This window comes from Schistocerca piceifrons, chromosome X (assembly GCF_021461385.2).
Source record: "Schistocerca piceifrons isolate TAMUIC-IGC-003096 chromosome X, iqSchPice1.1, whole genome shotgun sequence".
In the NCBI taxonomy this organism is placed as follows: Eukaryota; Metazoa; Arthropoda; class Insecta; order Orthoptera; family Acrididae; genus Schistocerca; species Schistocerca piceifrons.
This window is the reverse complement of record NC_060149.1, coordinates 621032776-621054741: the sequence shown is the minus strand read 5'-3', so window position 1 is coordinate 621054741 and position 21966 is coordinate 621032776. Positions and strand designations below refer to the sequence as shown.

Here is a 21966-nt window from a genome sequence, read left to right as displayed (position 1 = left end):
CAGTTCTCCATGCTACTCTATCCTGTGCAAGCTTCTTCATCTCCCAGTACCTACTGCAACCTACATCTTTCTGAATCTGTTTAGTGTATTCATCCCTTGGTCTCCCTCTATGATTTTTACCCTCCATGCTGCCCTCCAATACTAAATTGGTGATCCCTTGATGCCTCAGAACATGTCCTACCAACCGATCCCTTCTTCTAGTTAAGTTGTGCCACAAACTTCTCTTCTCCCCAACCCTATTCAATACCTCCTCATTAGTTATATGATCTACCCATCTAATCTTCAGCATTCTTCTATAGCACCACATTTCGAACGCTTCTATTCTCTTCTTGTCTAAATTAGTTATTGTCCATGTTTCACTTCCATAAATTGCTACGCTCCATACAAATACTTTCAGAAACGACTTCCTGACACTTAAATCAATACTGGATGTTAACAAATTTCTCTTCTTCAGAAGCGCTTTCCTTGCCATTGCCAGTCTACATTTGATATCCTCTCCACATCGACCATCATCAGTTATTTTGCTCCCCAAATAGCAAAACTCCTTTACTACTTTAAATGTCTCATTTCCTAATCTAATTCGTTCAGCATCACCCGACTTAATTTGACTACATTCACTAATCCTCATTTTGCTTTTGTTGATGTTCATCTTATACCCTCCTTTCATGACACTGTCCATTCCGTTCAACTGCTCTCCCAATTCCTTTGCTGTCTCTGACAGAATTACAATGTCATCGGCTAACCTCAAAGTTTTTATTTCTTCTCCATGGATTTTAATACCTACTCCGAATTTTTCTTTTGTTTCCTTCACTGCTTGCTCAATATACAGATTGAATAACATCAGGGAGAGGCTACAACCCTAACTCACTCCTTTCCAACCACTGCTTCCCTTTCGTGCCCCTCGACTCTTATAACTCCCATCTGGTTTCTGTAAAAATTGTATATAGCCTTTCGCTCCCTGTATTTTACCCCTGTCACCTTCAGAAGTTGAAAGAGAGTATTCCAGTCAACATTGTCAAAAGCTTTCTCTAAGTCTACAAATGCTAAAAACGTAAGTTTGACTTTCCTTAATCTAGCTTCTAAGATAAGTCGTAGGGTCAGTATTGCCTCACGTGTTCCAATATTTCTATGGAATCCAAACTGATCTTCCCCTAGGTCAGCTTCTACCAGTTTTTCCATTCATCTGTAGAGAATACGCGTTAGTATTTTGCTTCCGTGACTTATTAAACTGATTGTTCGGTAATTTTCACATCTGTCAGCACCTGCTTTCTTTGGGATCAGAATTATTATATTCTTCTTGAAGTCTGAGGGTATTTCGCCTGTCTCATACATCTTGCTCACCAGATGGTACAGTTTTTTAAGGACTGGCTCTCCCAAGGCCGTCAGTAGTTCTAATGGAATGTTGTCTACTCCCGGGACCTTGTTTCGACTCAGGTTTTTCAGTGCTCTGTCAAACTCTTCACATAGTATCGTATCACCCATTTCATCTTCATCTACATCCTCTTCCATTTCCATAATATTGTCCTAAAATACATTGCCCTTGTATAGGCCCTCTATATACTCCCTCCACCTTTCTGCTTTCCCTTCTTTGCTTAGAACTGGGTTTCCATCTGAGCTCTTGATATTCATACAAGTGGTTCTCTTTTCTCCAAAGGTCTCTTTAATTTTCCTGTAGGCAGTATCTATCTTACCCCTAGTGAGATAACCCTCTACATCCTTACATTTGTCCTCTAGCCATCCCTGCTTAGCCATTTTGCACTTCCTGTCGATCTCATTTTTGAGACGTTTGTATTCCTTTTTGCCTGCTTCATTTATATATTTTCTCCTTTCATCAATTAAATTCAATATTTCTTCTGTTACCCAAGGATTTCTGGTGTATACCATTCAAATGATCAATAAAGTGCTGCAGTGCCTCATTGCCATGTGGCCAGATTAAAAATGTATCATCAACATACCTGAAGAAGCAGGATGAACGTAAGGGAGCACTGTTCAATGCTCATTCTTCAAAATCCTCCGTGAAAATGTTAGCTATCGCTGGTGACAGTGGCAAACACATAGCTGTTCTCTCAAGTCATTTCATAATACTTTCCACTATACAAAAAATAAGTGGTCATCAAAGTGTGTCGAAATAACTTCAGTGTTTTCAGGAGAGAAATGAGCATACAAAATTTTTACCGTATCTTCCACCAGTACCTTTGTAAACAAAGAGACCACACCTAGGCTGATCATGATGTCATTTGGACCTATCCTTATCTAGGCGCGCAGTCCGGAACCGCGCGGCTGCTACGGTCGCAGGTTCGAATCCTGCCTCGGGCATGGATGTGTGTGATGTCCTTAGGTTAGTTAGGTTTAAGTAGTTCTAAGTTCTAGGGGACTGATGACCACAGATGTTAAGTCCCATAGAGCTCAGAGCCATTTATCCTTATCTGCTTTATGATGTCAACAAACATTTTTGAGTTATTAATATGATGGCTACAGTGGCCGACTATAGGTGCTAATAATTTGGTTAAGTATTTTGCCAACTGATATGTAGTTGTGCTACCAGCCGACAAAGGGAATGTCACAGTTATCCTCAATGCTACTGATTATCATAAGAAAGTGGCCCTATTATTGGAAGATACCATGTACCGGATTCTTAAACGGGATCTCACAGCAGCACTTAGCATGAAGACAGGGGAGCTACTGAAGAACTCTGGCCTTCCAGAAGAACTAGTCAAGAATTTACGACCAAGAGCACCAAGGCCACCCATGTTATATGGTCTACCCAAGGTCCATTAAGATGCGGTCCTGTTGAGACCTATTGTTACTGCTATTGGGTCTCCTACATATCGGTTGGCAAAACACTTAACCAAATTATTAGCACCTACATTGGGCCACTGTAGCCATCATATTAATAATTCAAAAATGTTTGTTGACATCATAAAGCAGATGATGATAGTTCCAAATGACATCATGATCAGCCTAGATGTGGTCTCTTTGTTTACAAAGGTACCGGTAGAAGATACGTTAAAACTGGTGGCTGCTCATTTCTCTCCTGAAACACTGAATTTATTTCGACACACTTTGATGACCTCCTATTTTTTGTATGGTGGAATATATTATGAAATGACTGACAGAACAGCCATAGGTTCGCCACTGTCACCAGCCATAGCTAACCTTTTCATGGAGGATTTCGAAGAACGAGTGTTGAACAGAGCTCCCTTACATCCATCCTGCTTCTTCAGGTATGTTGACGATACATTTTTAATCTGGCCACATGGCAATGAGGCACTGCAGCACTTTATTGATCATTTGAATGGTATACATCAGAACATAAGATTTACAGTGGAGGTGGAGAAGGGAATGGGAAGTTACCCTTCTTAGATGTGGTGGTGGGGCGAAAATCAGATGCACATCTCAGACATTCTGTGTACAGAAAACCAATGCATACAGATTTATATCTAAATTCACATAGTTTTCATCACCTGGCTCAGAAGAGAGCTATGCTGAATACCTTGGTACACAGAGCAAGGACTATTTTGGACAAGGATCATCTCGGCTCCGAGATTTACCATCTGACGATGGTATTCAGAAAAAATGGATATTCTGATCGTGATATCAGATCTACTCTGGTGAAGAAACCTAGGAAGGATGCTGTTCGAACAGATCAAGAGGACCAACATATTGCACAGCTACCATTCTGCAGTGCAATGACCAGAAAGATCGGTAGAGTACAGAGCCAGAAGGGAATGAGACCAGTCTTCCAGCCACCCAGGAAGATTAAGGAAATGTTGTGACCCGTGAAAGGTAATCTCAGCCTGAGAGTACTGGGAATTATCAGCATTCCTTGCGAGTGGGGCAAAAATTATATGGACCAGTCTATAAGAACTGTTGCTGATCGCTGTGTGGAACATCATCGTCACCTGAAATACAGGTATCTAGAAAAATCAGTGGTGGCTGAGTACAGTTTGTTAAATAAACATAAGATTCTATTCGATGAAACAAGAATACTTGCTCACGCTTCAAACTATAGGGACTCTGTCATCAGGGAAGCAGTTGAAATTAGACTATGTGAAAATAATTTCAACAGAGACTCGGGATATGCACTCAGCATTGCAGGGAAGCACGCAGTTGATAAAGAATGAGTGCAGAGGGAGACTTCTTACATTCCTCGCAGTTCTCTGCCTGATGCGATGGATGGCGCTGCAAGGAATGCTCGATAAAGCGTGCAAACAAAATCTATAGGCCACCACCTTTGTACATGCTGTTTTCACCATGATGTCATCCAGCCAATGAGAAGCCATCCACTGATTATAAAAGTGGAAGCCTCACCAGTCCACAATAGTCAGTTTTACCCCTGGTGAAGATGGAGGTAGTCACCGAAAGCTTGGGATTTTATCCAAATTTGATGCAGCAAGTAAACCGAGAATATTTTATGCCATTTAAATGTAAATTGAATTGGACCACCAACATTCCTACATTACTAATTCTACAACTAATTTACATATGCTACATGAAACATTATATGATAAAATGTCTGCTGACACTAATTACTCTTCCTTTAAACAAAGATGTGTGACTTACATAGACAAGGATGTGCATTTATCACACTTTCAATCAAATGCCATCAACGAGGTTAATTTGTAAAATTAATATGATATACTAATAACTATGTACCACTTCATTTATAAGTGTGTGTGTGGGAGGGGGGGTGGCGGGTAGGGGGGCATGCGTGAGCATGGAGTACTGTCTGATATGCACACTTAATTTAGACACTTGTCATCATAATATATTTAATAATAATGCAATTTGCGCTGTTATTCACGATAAGTCTACTGTGGTAGGCCATTATCTGATGTTATGCCTACCTTGTAAGACAGTCTTTGTTTGTTATTACAGGGTGTAATTGGTGTTGGGGCTTGTGTATGCAGCATTGTCTTTCTTTGGTTCTCATATAACCGTTAAGCTTATTGCATCAATAGTCCTTGTCTCATTCTAAGTTATTAACATGTTTGTTCTGTTCTGAGTCCTGGTGTTTCCAAACAACACTTACCTTCAGACATCTGCAGCTGTTAGCGGGTCTGTCAGCTGTTACCCATAAGTGATGGTCAGTTAAGGCCCCACGCTCACTCCTACTAATCCCACCTTTGTCAGTAGGCCTTCATCATGCCTACCTCAATTGAATCCATTACCATTTGCCCCACCCCATTCATATACACACAGCACAATGAACAGTTTTCTGTAGCAATTTCATGATGGATGCATTTCCAAAGGGAAAACATCCCTGGTGTTCTTCAACAGCTTTAACTAATGGTTACACTCCTCCATTGCTCTGTCAGTTCCACAACACTTGTTACGGACTGTTAGTAATTGTTCACGCTTCTGAGCCTTACAACAGCAGTGGAATCTAACCTGATTTCCCCAGCTTTAACTTATACTTAGCTCCAAACAACTCTCAATGGCAGCCTCAGGCTTCCTCTCCAGCCTTGACACATTACAAAACCTCCACTTAATGTGACATTTAATTTATTAGATGACACATTCAGCAGCACCTAGCATACCACTGGTATTAGCATAATTTCAATGCATGTCTGACCAGCAATGCAAATAGCTTGAAGTGGAGAATGAAGCAGTGCTACTAGCTATAGAATTATAATGGTCCAGTACACATAAATACACTATCCTATACATTCAAACTTAAGTTAATTTGCATACTTTTGCTGAAACAAGTAGTAATTTTATACATTATCTTGAAAGGTCTTTTATGAAATTGCGTTAATTTATGCAAATCACTGCTGGCTTGCAGCTTTCACTTATTTGAATGACTTATATCCACACACAGTTGTTCCTCCACAACACTTAATTCATTCTAGCAAAACACTTTTATAGAGCCAATTGCTCATAGCACCTGGTGTTGCTCTTCCTACATTTTCCAGTTACACACTTCATGGCAACGAGTCTGGTACCTGATGTTGAGTTTTGCAACCTCTTATGTATTATTCTGCACCCACCATCAGCACAGAAGATGTGGAATCTGTCAAAATTGGACCACAAAGCAACCACCAGAATACTAAGTTTGAACAAATCCTGAAAGTTCTTATTCTGAATACTTTCCCCAGAGAATCAACATACAGATATGATAAGAGGCAATGCAAACCACCTAATGATTTGGTAGAACTGCATGTTCATTTATTGTAAATAACCATTTTTATCACTTGATAAATTTTAAATCCAACAAAATGACAATTACAATTATACACATACGTAAACAATTTAATTACATTATTTCTTCATCATCCCTACTTGAACTGATTAATTTATCGCTCTTTCTCGACCTTACACTGATTGTTTTTGACTACCTCCTGGCACCAAATTTTGGGTGCCATCTTATTTTTTATTTACCTTTTAGTACTTTTAAGTTCACCATAATACAAAACATGCATATCCCAAAAATATTACTATATTAAACATGTAATACTTAATAATTTTATGCATAATCAAATACACATTACAAACATTTATGGTCAGTGAAATAGCTTTCCTGTTACTACCCCTGGGGTAACTGTAACATGGAAATCAGCCGTTCGCTGTTCACCATTGAGCACACTGTTTAATTTCATTCTTCCTTTTCTACCCTCTTGTTCAAATTTTAATAATTTTCTATGATAATTTAGCACAGTTTTATACTTCATTGTGAAATCAGTGCCCAACACATCTTTTGTTAACTGTCCCACAATAAAGCAAGTCATTCTAAACTGAGATTTGTCAGTTTGGAATCCTACTAACATTTCTTCTCTTACTGGCTTGCTCAGCCCACCTGTTTCAGTTCTATTTTTCACTGTAAAAATTATCAGTATCTTGTTCTTGGGTCTACTTATGAAATTTTCCAATATGTCTGACACATTGCTCATATAAGCATCAGGTACATTTATTTTTCAATCACAGACATTGATTTCTATGCTTCCCCAGACATTTTTCCCATGAGAGATCATTTCCTATGCCTTTTCCACTTTTGTCCTCTTCGAATGCATTCATCTCATCTGTCAAACAATCTTCAATCTCATTATTTCCTTCCAATAACTTATCAGTTCCTTCATCCCTGGCTCACCTTTTCTTTTATCAAGTTCCCGACCTATCTCAGCGTTTTCAAAATCCCACATACCTGAAAGATGTCTGTAATTTTGACTACGTAATCTCCAGTCCTCTATAGTGTAATCACCTATATCTTTTGTAACCTAACCTAATTTAACTTTGTCATTTGGAGCCAGAGATTAGATCCCCTTAACAGATTTTAATGTACTCATCTTTTCCTACACCATATTACTCTCTGTAACTTTACCCTCTACACATAAAATGTAATTACTTACCTCACACTTTTTGCTTTCCTCTAACAGCAATTCATCTTATTCCTCCAAACCATCACTACCTCCAGCTGATGAGACAAATGTTACATCGCCTTCACCAACATTATTTGCCCTTAAATATATATTTATGCTTAAATTTTTCTTGCTACCAAAGAGTACTCCTGCAAAATTAATGAGACCTTCCATTTCCATCAAATTAGGACCTCTTCTCACCCTTTCCTTTAAGGCCTGGCACCTGATGTTCACATCATACATGTTAACCATGGACATCTCTTCTATTTCTCAATCTCTTGCAAACAATTCGCCATAAGCTTCTCTGGGGGCTAGCCCCTCTCACCTTCCATCAAATGCTCTTGCCACCTTAAACTTTTCATTCTCCCACAACTTTGATAACAGTGATTTTCAAATTTACCCATATGACCTGCAATCATTAACACAGTATTCCATTTCTTCCTTCATGAACCACTCAGTATTAATTTTGGGATCCAGCTCAATAGTTTCCCCATGATTTCATACTATGGTCTCTGAGTCTGACTCAGAACCTCTCATCAACATTTTATCACCACATAAAACCATTGGCTTGCTCCTTCTGGTCTCAATTTTTTTCCCAAAAGTTTGCTACTATTAGCCTCTTCCTCCACTGAATCAAATAAATCTTTTACTCCCATTTCCACATCATCTAATCTATCTCTACCATATATTTATCTTCCCTTACTGTTGCTCTGCTTCCAATTTCTCTCTGCTTTCTTCTCCCCCTTTACAATCTCCATTTCCATAATTTCAGATCTGCCCTCTAATTCCATATATCATTTCAGCTTTGCTGCTCATCTTGTTCTTTTCCACACTGGTTTAGACTGCCATCTCCAGATCTGAGATGTGGCGAACTCTATTTTTACGGTCTGTTGTTACAGTTATGTCGTCCTTGCATTGTTGCTCCCTCCAGCCTCACTCCCTATCATCATTTCTAAGATTTCCTTCCTGGATATTCCCTCTTTCATAATTATTTCCATTATTGTTGCTGTTCCTGTGAAATTAATTGGACTGATTCCTTTTGTGCTGGTTAAAACTTCCATTGTAGTTCCTGTTCTCTTGCTTTCTGCTGAAACTCTGCAGTTTAAATTTCAGCACTTGTTCCAATTTCTCTAAAAAAAATTCTAGAATTTGTCTGTTGAATGCGTTGCAGTATGTACTACGTTCCACTGCAACAATTCTGGTAATCATTGCTTGGATGTTATAATTTCAATCAGAATGCCTAGCTGTCGAGTTGTGTGCCCCAGTTTAGCTACCTCCTGTATAAAAATTCTCTCATAATCATACTGCCATGTCTATAAAACGGACTCTGCAAGAAACTGTTTTGGATCTTGTCTGTTTCATTTCACTCCAGAATTCATTTACAAAACATCTTTCAAATGACTCATAACTGGTAAATAAATCATTCAACAAATTTGCTCATTATTGTGGTCTCCTTGTAACTGTCTTTTCATTAATTTTATTTTTGTCACATCAGACATTCACAGTGTGAAGCTGTCTTTACACGCAACAAGAAAATCTATCAGATGAGACTTTCCATAAGTAGCAAAGCACTGTGAAGTTCCCATGGTGCATTTATTACGGTTGCAGCGTGACCTATCACTAACAAATCTAATTTCAAGCTAATCTCCTCCAAACCCCACTGGTTTTTCTAATGACCCTTTCACAGTCTACAATTTTTTCACACACATTCTAGAGTGCCATCTGTGTTTCCCCTGCAAGTGCATTCTGCCACAGCAAACAGTTATCTACACCACACCTCAATACATCATGCATCTTTTCCACCTTTTTTTAATTTTAATTTTTATATATTTTTTAAACCAAGTGGCCTACTTCATTGTAATTTTGTCCGTTTTCATTCTAAATTCAGTTAACTTTCCCTCAATCATACCCCCTACATCTATTTTAATTTTACCAACTTCGACTTTTCACTCATTATTTTAATTTAATGTTTCCATTATTAATCTTTGAATTTGGTACAGTTTCAACAATTCATTTTTCCCATACTAAGCTGTAAAGCCCCCATCATCTGCGACATCTTAGTCATTGGATCTTCCAAATCCAAAGTTTCCTGTTCGACTTCAGGCTATCCAGATGACTATTATTCACTAAACCACATGTGCTTGGTGACTGTTTGAACATAACATCTTCCATTCCTGATGGTAGGCCTACAGAGCTACACACATTGGCACTTTGCTGGGTGTTGTTATTTAAAAGCGAAGATGCTGCCAATGCTGGATCTGCTGCCAATGCTAATGGTGAAGCTCTCGCAGTTGTAGCTGATGTCTGCACTGTTGATCTCCACTGCTAAAGCAGATGACATGTATTCAACACGCCTTCATGTTGCTGTCTTGTTCCCTCTTGCACAGATTCAAATCACTATCAACTCCGTGTGCTACTGCTGCTGAATGTCACTAAGCTAAGAGCCCCTTCACAAACTTCCAACAGCTCACAGGACCTGGATCATTGTTTCTCACTTGTAAGTTCAGAATTAAATGAATTTAAGTCTACATCCTGGAAAAGAAAGGCCCCATTTGTAACTTAACTTCCTTGGGCTAATGTACGACACTATTCATTAAAACTTCACTCACAGATGTTTCAGGCTCGAACCGTACATTGTCTGCTTTACACCCTGACATCATAGTGACCAATTAATCCACTACACTGGTGATCCTGTGGTCAAATGGTTGAGGGCAGACACATAATGTGCATTAAAGGTCATTAAACATAAAAGATCATGGAAATCACAGTAAAAGTAAAAATGCCTTATTTTCAATTTAACTAGCAACACATGAATGATGGTAGTCTCCACTTAACATGGTCAAATTACTAAGTGCACTTATACACCAGTTCTTCTAACCCCTCATTCAGATGTGTAAACTAAAATCTGTGTATAACAAAATATAGTCTCATGCTCTGACAGCTGAAGTCATAATCACAAGTCTGTGTTCAGAATATAACATTTGGCAGCACTCCTGACTGTGAAAAACATGAGTCTCTGATGGTCATAATCTAACATCCACTCTCACATCAAAAAAATCAAATCAGCCCTCTCCCACCACTGCATCCACTGACATCACCAAACTTTAGCTAATGGGACCTCAAGTAGCTCCCCATCACATAACACATTTCTTACAATACTTTGACACATTGTGTGCAGTTGAAATGAGATGAAAATTAATTAGAAACAAATGTAAATGGAAGTGGAGCACCATTCCTACACTAATAATCTTACAATTACTTTACATGTGTTATGCGAAATACTATTTGATAGCATGTCTACTGAAACAAATTACTGTTCCTTTAAACCTGGATGTAGGATTTACACAGGCAAGGATGTGTGTTTATTGCACTTTCATTCAAGTACCATTGACAAGGTTAATATGTTAAATTAATTTGATATACTAATAACTTAACCAACTTTGATTCCATCAAGAACTGTTGTGCACAGTGACTTAGATTGTAAGGAAGGAGAGGCACACAGCAGTCAGTTGCAATCCCAGTAGTTTTTATTATAGTTGCAAATCTAGATTTCGACTATAAATAGCAATCTTCAGTGCATTTTCGTTACAACTCAACAAATTTGTAAAGTTTCATGTCACCATATGTTCTTACAGGTGTATAGGCCTCTGTGTGTGTGTGTGTGTGTGTGTGTGTGTGTGTGTGTGTGTGTGTGTGTGTGTGTGTGTGTATGTGTGTATGTGTGTGGGGAAAGGGGGGGGAGGGGGTGAGTTGGCAGTCTGGCAGTTGTGTGTGCGTATAGTGTGCATGAATAACTGACTGAATGATCCGTATTTCTCTTTTTTCGACAAAAGCTGTCACCGAAAGCTTCTGTGTAAGTGTCTTTTAATTGTGCCTGTTTGCAACTTAGTATGTAATGTTTACAGTACACAGCAATGTATCTTTTACTACATTGTAGACATTCCTTCCCCACACACCTGTCCGAACATATGGTGATGTGCACAGCCGTGAGCCTGTTGAGTTGTAACAAAAATGCACTGAAGATGGCTATTAATAGCTGAAATTTAGATTTGCAAGTATTGTGAAAACTAGTAGGTTTTGCAACTGACTGCTGTGTGCCTCTCCCTCCATACTAACAACTACCGCTTCATTTACAAATGTGTGTGGGGAGTTCTTTCTGGTATGGCACACTTAATGTAGACACTTATTATCATGGCATATTTAATACTAATGTAATTTGCGTTGTTACACATGATAATAGCTACACTGCAATGCCATTATCTGATATTATGTCTGTCTTGTTATTATAATATGTACACTTTTATGGTGTACAGTCCAGTTATGCATCTACTAACAGCTGATGCTTGTGTACATAGCATTGCCTTTCTTGGACAGTCATTAAGCTTACTGCATCAATATTCCTTGTCTCATTCTAAGTTATTAGAGTGTTTGTTCTGTCCAGATTCTTGGTATTTCTAAACAACACTCAGCCTAAGACATCTGTACCAATTAGCAGCCCTCTCAGTTTTTACCTATAAGTGCCTACCACTTAAGGCCCGATGCTCACTACTGCTAATCCCTCCTTTGTCCATAGGTCATCATCATGCCTACATCAGCAGATTCCTTTGTCCATAGGCCATCATCAGGCCTACAGCAGCAGATTCCATTACCATTTGCCCAGCTTCTGTTCATATACACACAGCACAACCAACAGTTGTCTACAGTAATTTCGTATTGGATGCATTTCCAGGAAAGGAACCAGTCCTGATATTCTTCAACAGCTTATACTAAAGGTTATGCTCCTCCGCCACTTCGATGTTTCTAAAACACTGGTACCGACTGTCCGTTATTGTTCATGCTTTTGGGCCTTAACTGTAGCAGTGTAACCTTACTGAATTCCCCCAGCTTTAACTAATAATTACACAGCTCCAAATAGCTCTCAACAGCAGCCTTACGCTTTCTCTCCAGCTTTGTCATGTTACGACCACAGACCATCACTCCTTGTTGTCAGGCTGTATTGCAGGTGACAGTCAGGTTGGTATTCTACCACTGTCTGAAGTATCTCCAGACATGTCTTAGCTGGTCATTCGGGCTCAGTTCAAAGAGGGTTTCTCACTGAAGACAGTTCTACTCCACTCGAATAAGTTTTATCTGCCACTAGACACATTCACATTGGATTACGAAGCATACTCTCACCCATAGAAGGTTATACTATCAGCAAGTGTGTATATAAGCAGAACAAGACTAATGAAACCTAAATATGCCCTACAGAGAATGCCGAGAATTGTGCTACTGAATTTGCTGGTGCTTATAGGGCCACTTTTGCAGCTGAGTTTTTCATGATATTAGGCATATGTACCTTAGACGTTGTAATGCAGAAGATGGCAGTGCTGTAGTGTTTATAGAAATGGTACCCAAAGTGAGAGAGATATTGGGGCAAAGTGCAGACATAAAAAATATCAATATATGCATAAAATGAGAATGGCAAGAGGACAACAGGAAATGTGTCCGAGTTATTTCCCAGTGTACGGATAGACTTCAAATGAAGTACATTTTCCACTTCAAGGACTTTTTACAAAATGGTTTGAACACTAACTCTCTGAAAATAATAACAACAAACAATAACAGTGATTGTGGAGGCTTTTGGTTACTGAGACACAACATTCAGTACTGTATTGTATCAGACATGTCAGCAAATACAAAAGATGAGAAATAGGCAACACAGCAGTATTCAACATTGTATAGTACAAATCACTACGATACAAGCAAACCAAAACTGCTGAGATCATATTCAGAGAGGAGCTGGGAACTTATCTCAGTGGAAAAGGGAGAGAACTGATTCATCACAAAGAATTAATCATCTAATTAACAGGCAATAAATGATTACATAATGGAGACTGGCAGAAAAACATTCACCTAATGACTGATTATCATCAGAAGAGATACTATAGAACCAGAATAAAATTTGTGTGTATATTGATTACAGCTGAGAAAATGTACATCAGCCATTCACTAATAATCTGTTTATTGTAGACCTAGATTTCGACCACTGTGTGGCTATCATCAGGCTAAAAACATACAAGAATACATTACAATAAGACTTATGCATGAGTCAAAACATATTACAGTTGTATAAGCTTTGTACAAGAATAGGTGATAAAGTAACATACTGGTAAAATGCAAGTCAAACCATTAGTGTTGCTTCTCTATACAAACAATAAATTAATTGAATTCATGTGTTTCCTTCTTGGTGTTGCAAGTTCCACAAACAGTAGTGTATAATGTATTTTAATTCATACATATGTGTTATTGTAATGTAGTCCTATATGTTTTTAGTGCTGATGACAGCCACACAGTGGCTGAAATCTACATCTGAAATAAACAGATTATTAGTGGCTGACTGCTGCACATTTTCTCAATAAAAAAATAAAAATAAATAAAAAAACATAGTCACTAAGCACATTAGTTCCATAAGGATTCAAATTAGATCTTATGATTTTTGTTGCCCCCAACACTGTCTTCTGCAACATGTTACTGTGGTCTGTATTGCAAGAAACCTAGACAAGAACAGGATGAGCTACTTGACATAGTGCAGCGTGGTAAACACTACACATTACACTTGGTGTCAAGGGGTGAAACTATGATAATGTAAGACAAGTACAGAATTATAAAGGATCACAAAGAAAACTTAATAAGATCTAGAAAATTATGAATGTTGGACCTTTTGGCTTTTGCAAGATCTACCACATTCCAGGAACGCTGGCCTAAGGGCTGAGGTGTGTGTATCAATTTTGACCAAATAGGTGATGTGAAAAGTACATCATAAACAATAGATATTTCAAGGAAGTGTGTAGTAGTTTCTTAATTTCTGCTCGTAATTAGCTTCATTCAGTGGTTGGTAAATAAGATATGCAAAAATCAACAGAAAGGTGAATTATAAGGAAAATAATTAGGACCACAAAACAACGTAGAAGATTGGAAATTACAAAATAATACTGAAATATACCAAAATATAGTCCGCCCCCGGTAGCTGAGTGGTCAGTGCAACAGGCTGTCAATCCTAAGGGTCCAGGTTTGATTTCCAGCTGGGTCGGAGATTTTCTCCGCTCAGGGACTGGGTGTTGTGTTGTCCTAATCATCATCATTTCATCCCCATCAACGTGCAAATCGCTGAAACGGCGTCAGATCAAAAGACTTGTACCAGGCGAGCGGTCTACCCGACGGGAGGCCCTCGTCACACTACATTATTATTATTATTATTATTATTATTATTATTATTATTATTATTATCAAAATACAGAAAATATTTCAAATGTAATGACAAAAATGAAGACTCATGCTTTTTGGATATTTATTTCGAACATAAGATCTTCAAATATTTGTGGGATAAGAAGTCCATAACGAGCTGGGTCAAGGAAGTAAAAAAGGATTTAGAAAGAAATAACATAAAAACATAAGATACAAACAACAGAGAAGCCTTTTGCAAAAAAGTATTGAAAATGGGAGGATTCCAAGGCAGAGTAGCTAAAAAGACTGATTCAAAATGGTCTGAAGACAGAAAGAAGAAACATAGTGAACAGACGAAAGCAATCTGGAAGAACTGAAACTGGGACATGGTCCTCACATGACCTATTCAAAAAAAACATTATTATTTATTCATTTGTTTGTTTGCTTACTCACTTTAAACAGTATTGAAATCAGTATGTTAACTGTGTACTTTGAGAACTCTGTATCTGTTCTGCAGATTTTCCTATAGCTTTTATTACTTCATCTGCCAGATCCTTTTACTACAAGCAACCAAGTGAGACAGGTGGTTTTACAAACTGTGTGTGTTGGGTACAGTGAAGTCCAGAAAGTAGGTCATTTACTCAGCTTTGTTGATAACTGCATCAGACTGTGTCATCTACTGCCATGTAGGAGTTTCAGCAAATTTTGGATTTGTCATTTTCTATGACAGTGAGAGAATCTTATATGTAGCACAGAGTGAAGTCTTTCGTTCACTGATAATAACTGATACTTCTGCCATAGCTTCTTAGCTTCTAGTGGATGATTTTGATGATATCATCATGCATTTACAAATATTTTGTGGGTGTTGGTGTTTTACATCCAGATGCATTGTGGTTTCCTTCTGAGTCTCACACTATCAGCAGCTATCATCTATTCTTAGCTTCTTCTTCTTCTTCTCCTTCTTCTTCTTCTTCTTCTTATTATTATTATTATTATCATTAATGCATGTACACAATACAACCTCAGAATGTAAGTAACAGTGGTACTTCCAGAAAGGAGTGAGACGCTAGTCGGTAAGTACTTAATTTAATATATAGATGGATTAAATAGTAAGAAAGCATACGACAGAAATTAGGACTTAGTGGAAAAAAGCTAACATTTATTTTGGACATTGTTACTGTGTATCACTTGCTCTAGTTTCAAGGTATATCAGCAACAAACAAATAAAATGTATATTGATTTTCACATCAAACAACTCTTGCACATCTCCAGCGTTTACCCCCTATTTGATTACTACATGCTCTAGTTACCTGAGAGCATCAGGAGAGTGGCTGCGACTGCGCCATACAAGATTTTCTGAAAGAGTGTGTGTGTGTGTGTGTGTGTGTGTTTACAAAGGTCTTTAATGAATTCCTGCAAGCCTTTTTGATCTGTGGTTATACAGATATCTATGATAAAAATGTTAAACACACACACACACACACACACACACACACTTATCTCATCTCATCATAGGAGCAGTTGCCTCAGAAAAATTATTAATATTTGTTCCTAAAAACCTTTTATGTGTGTCAATAGCATTAATTCACTTGAGAGACAGGACCTGAATTCATTTAAGCACCTGCTGGATCTCCTCAGTCATCCTACAGCTCTTGCAGTCTTCCACCTCGCATCCTCCAACAGCTGTGATGTGCACCATAGCACAATTCCAATATCTGTAATTATTTGGTAGCACATAATCAATGCGTTCTGGACCACTCACCAGCTGATCATGTTACACACAATGGTTACTTTAAGATAATAGCTGGATAGCATAAATATTTGACTTGACTTTGAACTGTTTGATAAACACACATTTTTACCTGGCATGATATCAGTTACAGTGGTGAGCACACTACAGAACAAGATGCAAACCAACAAGAATGAAACAGTCCACATAGCTGGTTTTCCTCATTACACTACCACAACTGTGTTATGAAATATTCTCTTGCTCATTATTATAACAGATACATGTGTCATTACTTGCCATCAGCATGTTAGTTATGTCTGATTTCTACAGTCTGTAAAATTTTTATAATTCCTCAGTACAGCTGGGATGCACAGTGACAAGACTTCTCAACAAGTCAAGTAGAAATAAAAGCTAAAAAGGGATGTAAACAAACCTTGGAGGAAGAGTGATCTTGAAATCAAAATATCTATGCTTATGAAACAAGATCATAAATAACTTTTTAATTAATAAAATCAATCAGTTTTTTATTGCTATTAAACATACATTCTCTGGTGAAACTGATTCAGGTACATAGTATGTCAATACCCCATTGTAACCATATTTCTCTAGAAATTTGATTCTTCCATAGTCAAATATTAACTTGCACATTCTGCCAATTTTTCTTCTCTTCTCGTGTGTCAGCTGCAGTCGTGCATACCTGAAACATATTATTTGTTTTATGTACTGCACAGACCTTGCTCATCATGCACTAGCCAATGAGTAAAATGTGAGTGTTACATTTACTTGTTCCACCATTATGCACAGCGAAATTGCTATTTTCACAGCACTTTCAACAGATATGGTACAATGCAGAAACAAATAACTGCACTTACATTCCATTATTCAAAACAAAACTCTGCACACAAAAACACCAGATAAAAATGGTGGACAGTATTTACTTTCAGAAGGTGCATTAAAAATACTTAAAGAAGAAAATATTCTTCATTTAAAACTTTAAGTGAAGACAATATTGGCCATGAAAGCTTACACTGTATGAAAAAAATATTGTTCTTAGCTTCTGGAAAAGTAAGTTCCTTCTCCACAGAGAGTATAGGAATTGTTTGGGAGATGTGGATCCCCCATTAGTTAATCGCCTGAGTGATTAGACGCCTTCTCCCCCCCCTCCCCCCTCTTTCCAACCTCTCCCAAATAATTCCTCTTTCCTCCTTGAAGAAAAAAAAAAGCTGTTGTTCTCAAAGCCTAAAGTTCTGTGTACTTTTTAAGTGTCTCTTCTGGCAGTATCGGGAGTTGCAACTCCTGAAGATATTGCACAGCCTTCCTGTCGCTCAGAGATTTTAGCAATTTTTCTGAATTGAATTTATACACTAATTATACTTAGTGCATTCTTTTTGCATTCACATTAAACCATTCAACCAAAAGTGCTATTTACTGTAATGCAAACTATGCTAGTAATATGGAGCCTTATTCATAGCTATCTATTTAGAAAAGAAGCTCTGAGTGTCATTAAGATGATAAGAAAGGAGGAGGAGGAGGAGGAGGAGGAGATTAGCGTTTAACATTCTGTCGACAAAAAGGTCATTAGAAACAGAGCACAAGCTCAGATCAGGGAAGGATGGGGAAGGAAATCAGCTGTGCACTTTCAAAGGAATCATCCCAGCATTTGCCTTCAATGATTGAGGGAAATCATGGAAAATCTAAATAAGGATGGCTAGATGCGGGTTTGAACCATGGTCCTCTCGAATCAAGTGCAGTGTGCTTACCAGGTTTGCCAATGCTACATCTCACTGGAAGAGATGCACATATTCACTGATAACTTTGAATAATAATAGTAATAATTTAATAATAATAATAATAATAATAAAGGAAATTAGTATTTAACATGACATCATGGTTATTATAGACTGAGCACCTACAACTGGACATGGATGGGGAAGGAAATCAAACATGTTCTTTTCACAGAAGTGTTTGCATTGTCCATGAGATTTAAGACTACCACAGAAAACCTAAATCTGAATGGCCAGATAGGTATTTGATCTCCACTCCTCATAATTACTAGTCCAGTGTCTTAATCGCTGTACAATTTCACTTGGCAAAAAATAAGTATAAAAGAGATACTAATTTAAAATGTAATTAGTTAATAATTGTTCCATATTGCCCTAAACAAGTAGATATCAGAAACTAATTACTCATAAATACAAATATGGCTGATAACACTTATAAAATCATAATCACACTTATAGTTAGTTCAGTTTAAAGGCAGTGTGCACCCCACCCACAAATAACAAAATAAACAACAAATAAGAAACAAAAGCCTTACCTATCAACTGAATCTTCTGGTTTGCGAATTAGCTCATTCTTCCGAGAGCCACATGTTGCCCAACTGGTAATACCACACATGACATTAAAGTCAGAAATTTCAAAACCCAGTTCCTGTAAACAAAAAGATACTGTTGCAGGATATGCAATGGATATTACAATAAAATCAAAACAAAAGATCAACTTTCCTTCATTTAGTTTCAATCGCAATAACTATTTAGAAAACCTTCAAATAATTATCATAGTTGCACCAGGATTCCTTTAATCAAACTCAACCACCACCACCACCTCTTCTCAGTTTTGTGGCACACAATCTTAACTAAAACGTGTAATATTCACATTCAAGATAGAATAGCCAAACCTGATAGTTATAGGGGAAGCTAAGTTAAACAGAGGAAAATGATAAAGCTGTACACCATTCAACAAGTACATAAGGACAAACTCAATTACTGCCTATGTTTTCAATTAAATCAGCTGTTAAACACATAAAAATGATTTTGTGTGTTTATGCCTAATAAAGTTTTATCTATTGAATGAATAACAAATAAGTTCTCAATACATGTCAAGGGGGTTTTTCAAGTTTTTATATATAAATAAATTTACAGCTTGTCCATTGAAAGAGTCCCTGATTTCAAAATTATTAGGGAGGATTGGGAAAGCAATGCACAATAACTTTTTTCCCTCCCTTGGTACTGCGACTGGAATGTTGGAATTTCACAACAATATAGCTTGCATTTTGCACTCATCAGCTTATGAAAAGCAACAAAGTGTATTTTGATATTTGTGGGCCAAAGGCATAACCACATAAAATTCCCAGAGATGTGTTGTGTGTACAGGGACAACTGTACGGACCATAGCAATGTCTCCAAGTGGTCTGCATTCTTATATGGGGGCGATGTGAGACTTGGTGTGATTGGCCATGCTCTGGGGGGGGGGGGGGGGGGGGGGGGGAGTGATGGCTGCAACCTCACAGAATGTCAGAGCCATCAAGGCAACAATTTTGAATGATCAGTGTGTGTGCAATTGCAAATTTTATTGCAGCAGTTCAACATATCCTATGCTGTGCTGTACTGCCATGTTCATGACACACTGAAATTTTATAAAGTTAGTGCTTGCTGGGTGCATAAGAACCTGACAGACAACCACAAGAGTCAGTGAATGATGAGAAGCTTGGATCACTTAACGTGTTATGCTGCAGAAGGGCATGACTTTCTAAAAGAAATTGTCACTGGTGATGAGTTGTGTGCACACCCCTACAAGACCTAAACCAAGCACGGCCCTATAGAGTGGAAACATGCTGGTTCCCCAGTACGGAAAAAATTTGAAGTGACTCAATCTGCTAGGAATGTACTTGGGACTGTTTTGGGATATGCATGGTGTGTTATTGGTGAACTTTGCTGAACATGGGACCACTGTGAATGCTGTAGCCTACATTAAGGACTTTGGTTACACTGTGTCATGACTTTTGTGACAATGCTTGCTCCCACATTGCTGCTCCTGTTCATGAGAAAATCACCAAATTTAGGTGGGATGTGCTCTAGCATCCATCATACAGCCCAGACCATGCACCATCAGACTTTCATCTGTTTGGTCTCATGAAGATATTCCTGGCCAGCCAATGCTTTGCAACAAATGCAGAAGTGAAATCAGCATTTCACAGGTGGCTATACTCCAACCAAATGGATTTCTGTGAACAGGGCATATTGAAACTGGTACCACAATGGGAGAAATGTGTTGAGAACTTTGGTGACTACATAGAAAAATAGGTAAAAGATGAAAGTTCATTTGTGATTTTCTTTGTTTTGCTACCTATTAATCTTTTTGGTAATAAAATTATTGTGAGTTACTTTCAGATCTTCCCTTGTAAATATTTCAAAAACTAAAATTGATAGAGGCGTGAAACAAATGGCATGTTTATTGTGAAAGTTGTAAAAACTTTTATAAAAAAAGTTCTGAAATAGTTCAAAAAGCTGCTAACAGAAGGCACTGTACACTGTGCAGCTCACACAGTACTAGCCTACAACTTGTTCTCTGCAAGCTGTCTCTACAATCACATCACAATCTTTTTGAAATGTCCACCACTTGCAGTGTGGAGGCGGCACAAACAGACAATGAAATTTTGACCTCACAATCCGTAATGTCTCAATGGAAATGGATTCAGATGCCACACCGATCACCGATTCAAGCCCATCAGCATGGTGGGATGGTTCTGACAGACAGTCTCTTTCAATGTGGCACCCAAAAAAGTAGTCACAAGGAGTCAGGCCAATCCATTCCTGCACCAGTAAATTTGCAATAATCCAATGCAATGACTCTATTCCCTAAGTATTCATCCAGAAAAGAAACACCTGAGTGGTGTGTGTGGTCTGGTTGATCCTAAAACACCAGCTGTGTGGAGACAAACTGTTCCAAGATTGCAATGTAACAATCAACAGTCATTATTTCTCACATGAAAAAAAAAGGCCAATAAGGCCTCTGCTGCATACTGCAGCCCAAACAGGTACTTAGGGAATATACAGTGGTTTCATTTCATACAAATGAGTATTTTTGGAACTCCAAAATTGGCAGACTTTATTGCAGACCAATGGAGGGAAGCATAGGAGGTAAAACTCATAGGGGCAGACTGCAAGATGAATACAGTAAGCAGATTCAAAAGGATGAGGGTTGCAATAGTTATTTGGAGATGTAGAGGCTTTCACAGGACAGAGAGCTGAAAGACACAGAGCTGCATCAAACTGGTCTTTGGACTGAAGAGCACAACAGCAACATCATTTAGTACTGAATGATGCTTTTCAAAAATCCATTGTTTTTTAGGTTACAAGGGGAAAAACAGAAGGGACTAGGTTTTTTTCTTTTCTTGCTAATATATATATATATATATATATATATATATATATATATATATATTTTTTTTTTCCAGAGGGAATTCGAAGTATCAAATTTATACCCACAATTAGCACCCCAAAAAATATAAAGGAGTAAACTTTTAGCACTTTGCCATAACTTTTTGCTTAGACCTTTTGCTGATCACCATTATACAGTATGATGCTCTTTTCATGATTGTTAGATAACTTTGTTCAAGTCCTTGTCCAGCACACTTGCCATTTTCATATTTTAAAAGCTGTAAAGTTGGAGTCCATGTTTAACAGATATGTTCCTTTTGTTCTAATGAATAAAACTATTTAAAGGATACTAAGTTATTTTTTTACCATATAGTGAATGGCGGAAACAAACTCTCCGAGGTACTGCCTCCCCCAGCATAAAATGAAATACAGAGAAGGAACTAGAATCATCATGCATAACACACATTAAGACAACTGTGAGCTTGGCACTGTGGATAGGAACCAGTGACAAGAAGAA

At 37.9% G+C, this 21966-nt stretch overlaps 1 protein-coding gene across 5 annotated transcripts in view; it reads right to left on the bottom strand.

The window, feature by feature from the left end:
• Positions 1-16792: 16792 nt before the first annotated feature.
• LOC124721852 (tRNA:m(4)X modification enzyme TRM13 homolog) overlaps positions 16793-21966 on the bottom strand; it is a 146061-nt gene continuing 140887 nt past the window's right edge. For all 5 annotated transcript variants that reach the window (XM_047246986.1, XM_047246985.1, XM_047246984.1 and 2 more), the window contains 2 exons: positions 18608-18720; positions 16793-16987 (listed from right to left, as the gene is read on the bottom strand). In XM_047246986.1, the coding sequence (XP_047102942.1) occupies positions 16807-16987; positions 18608-18720 (294 nt within the window). In that variant the 3' untranslated portion in view covers positions 16793-16806. The remainder of the gene's footprint in view (positions 16988-18607; positions 18721-21966) is intronic.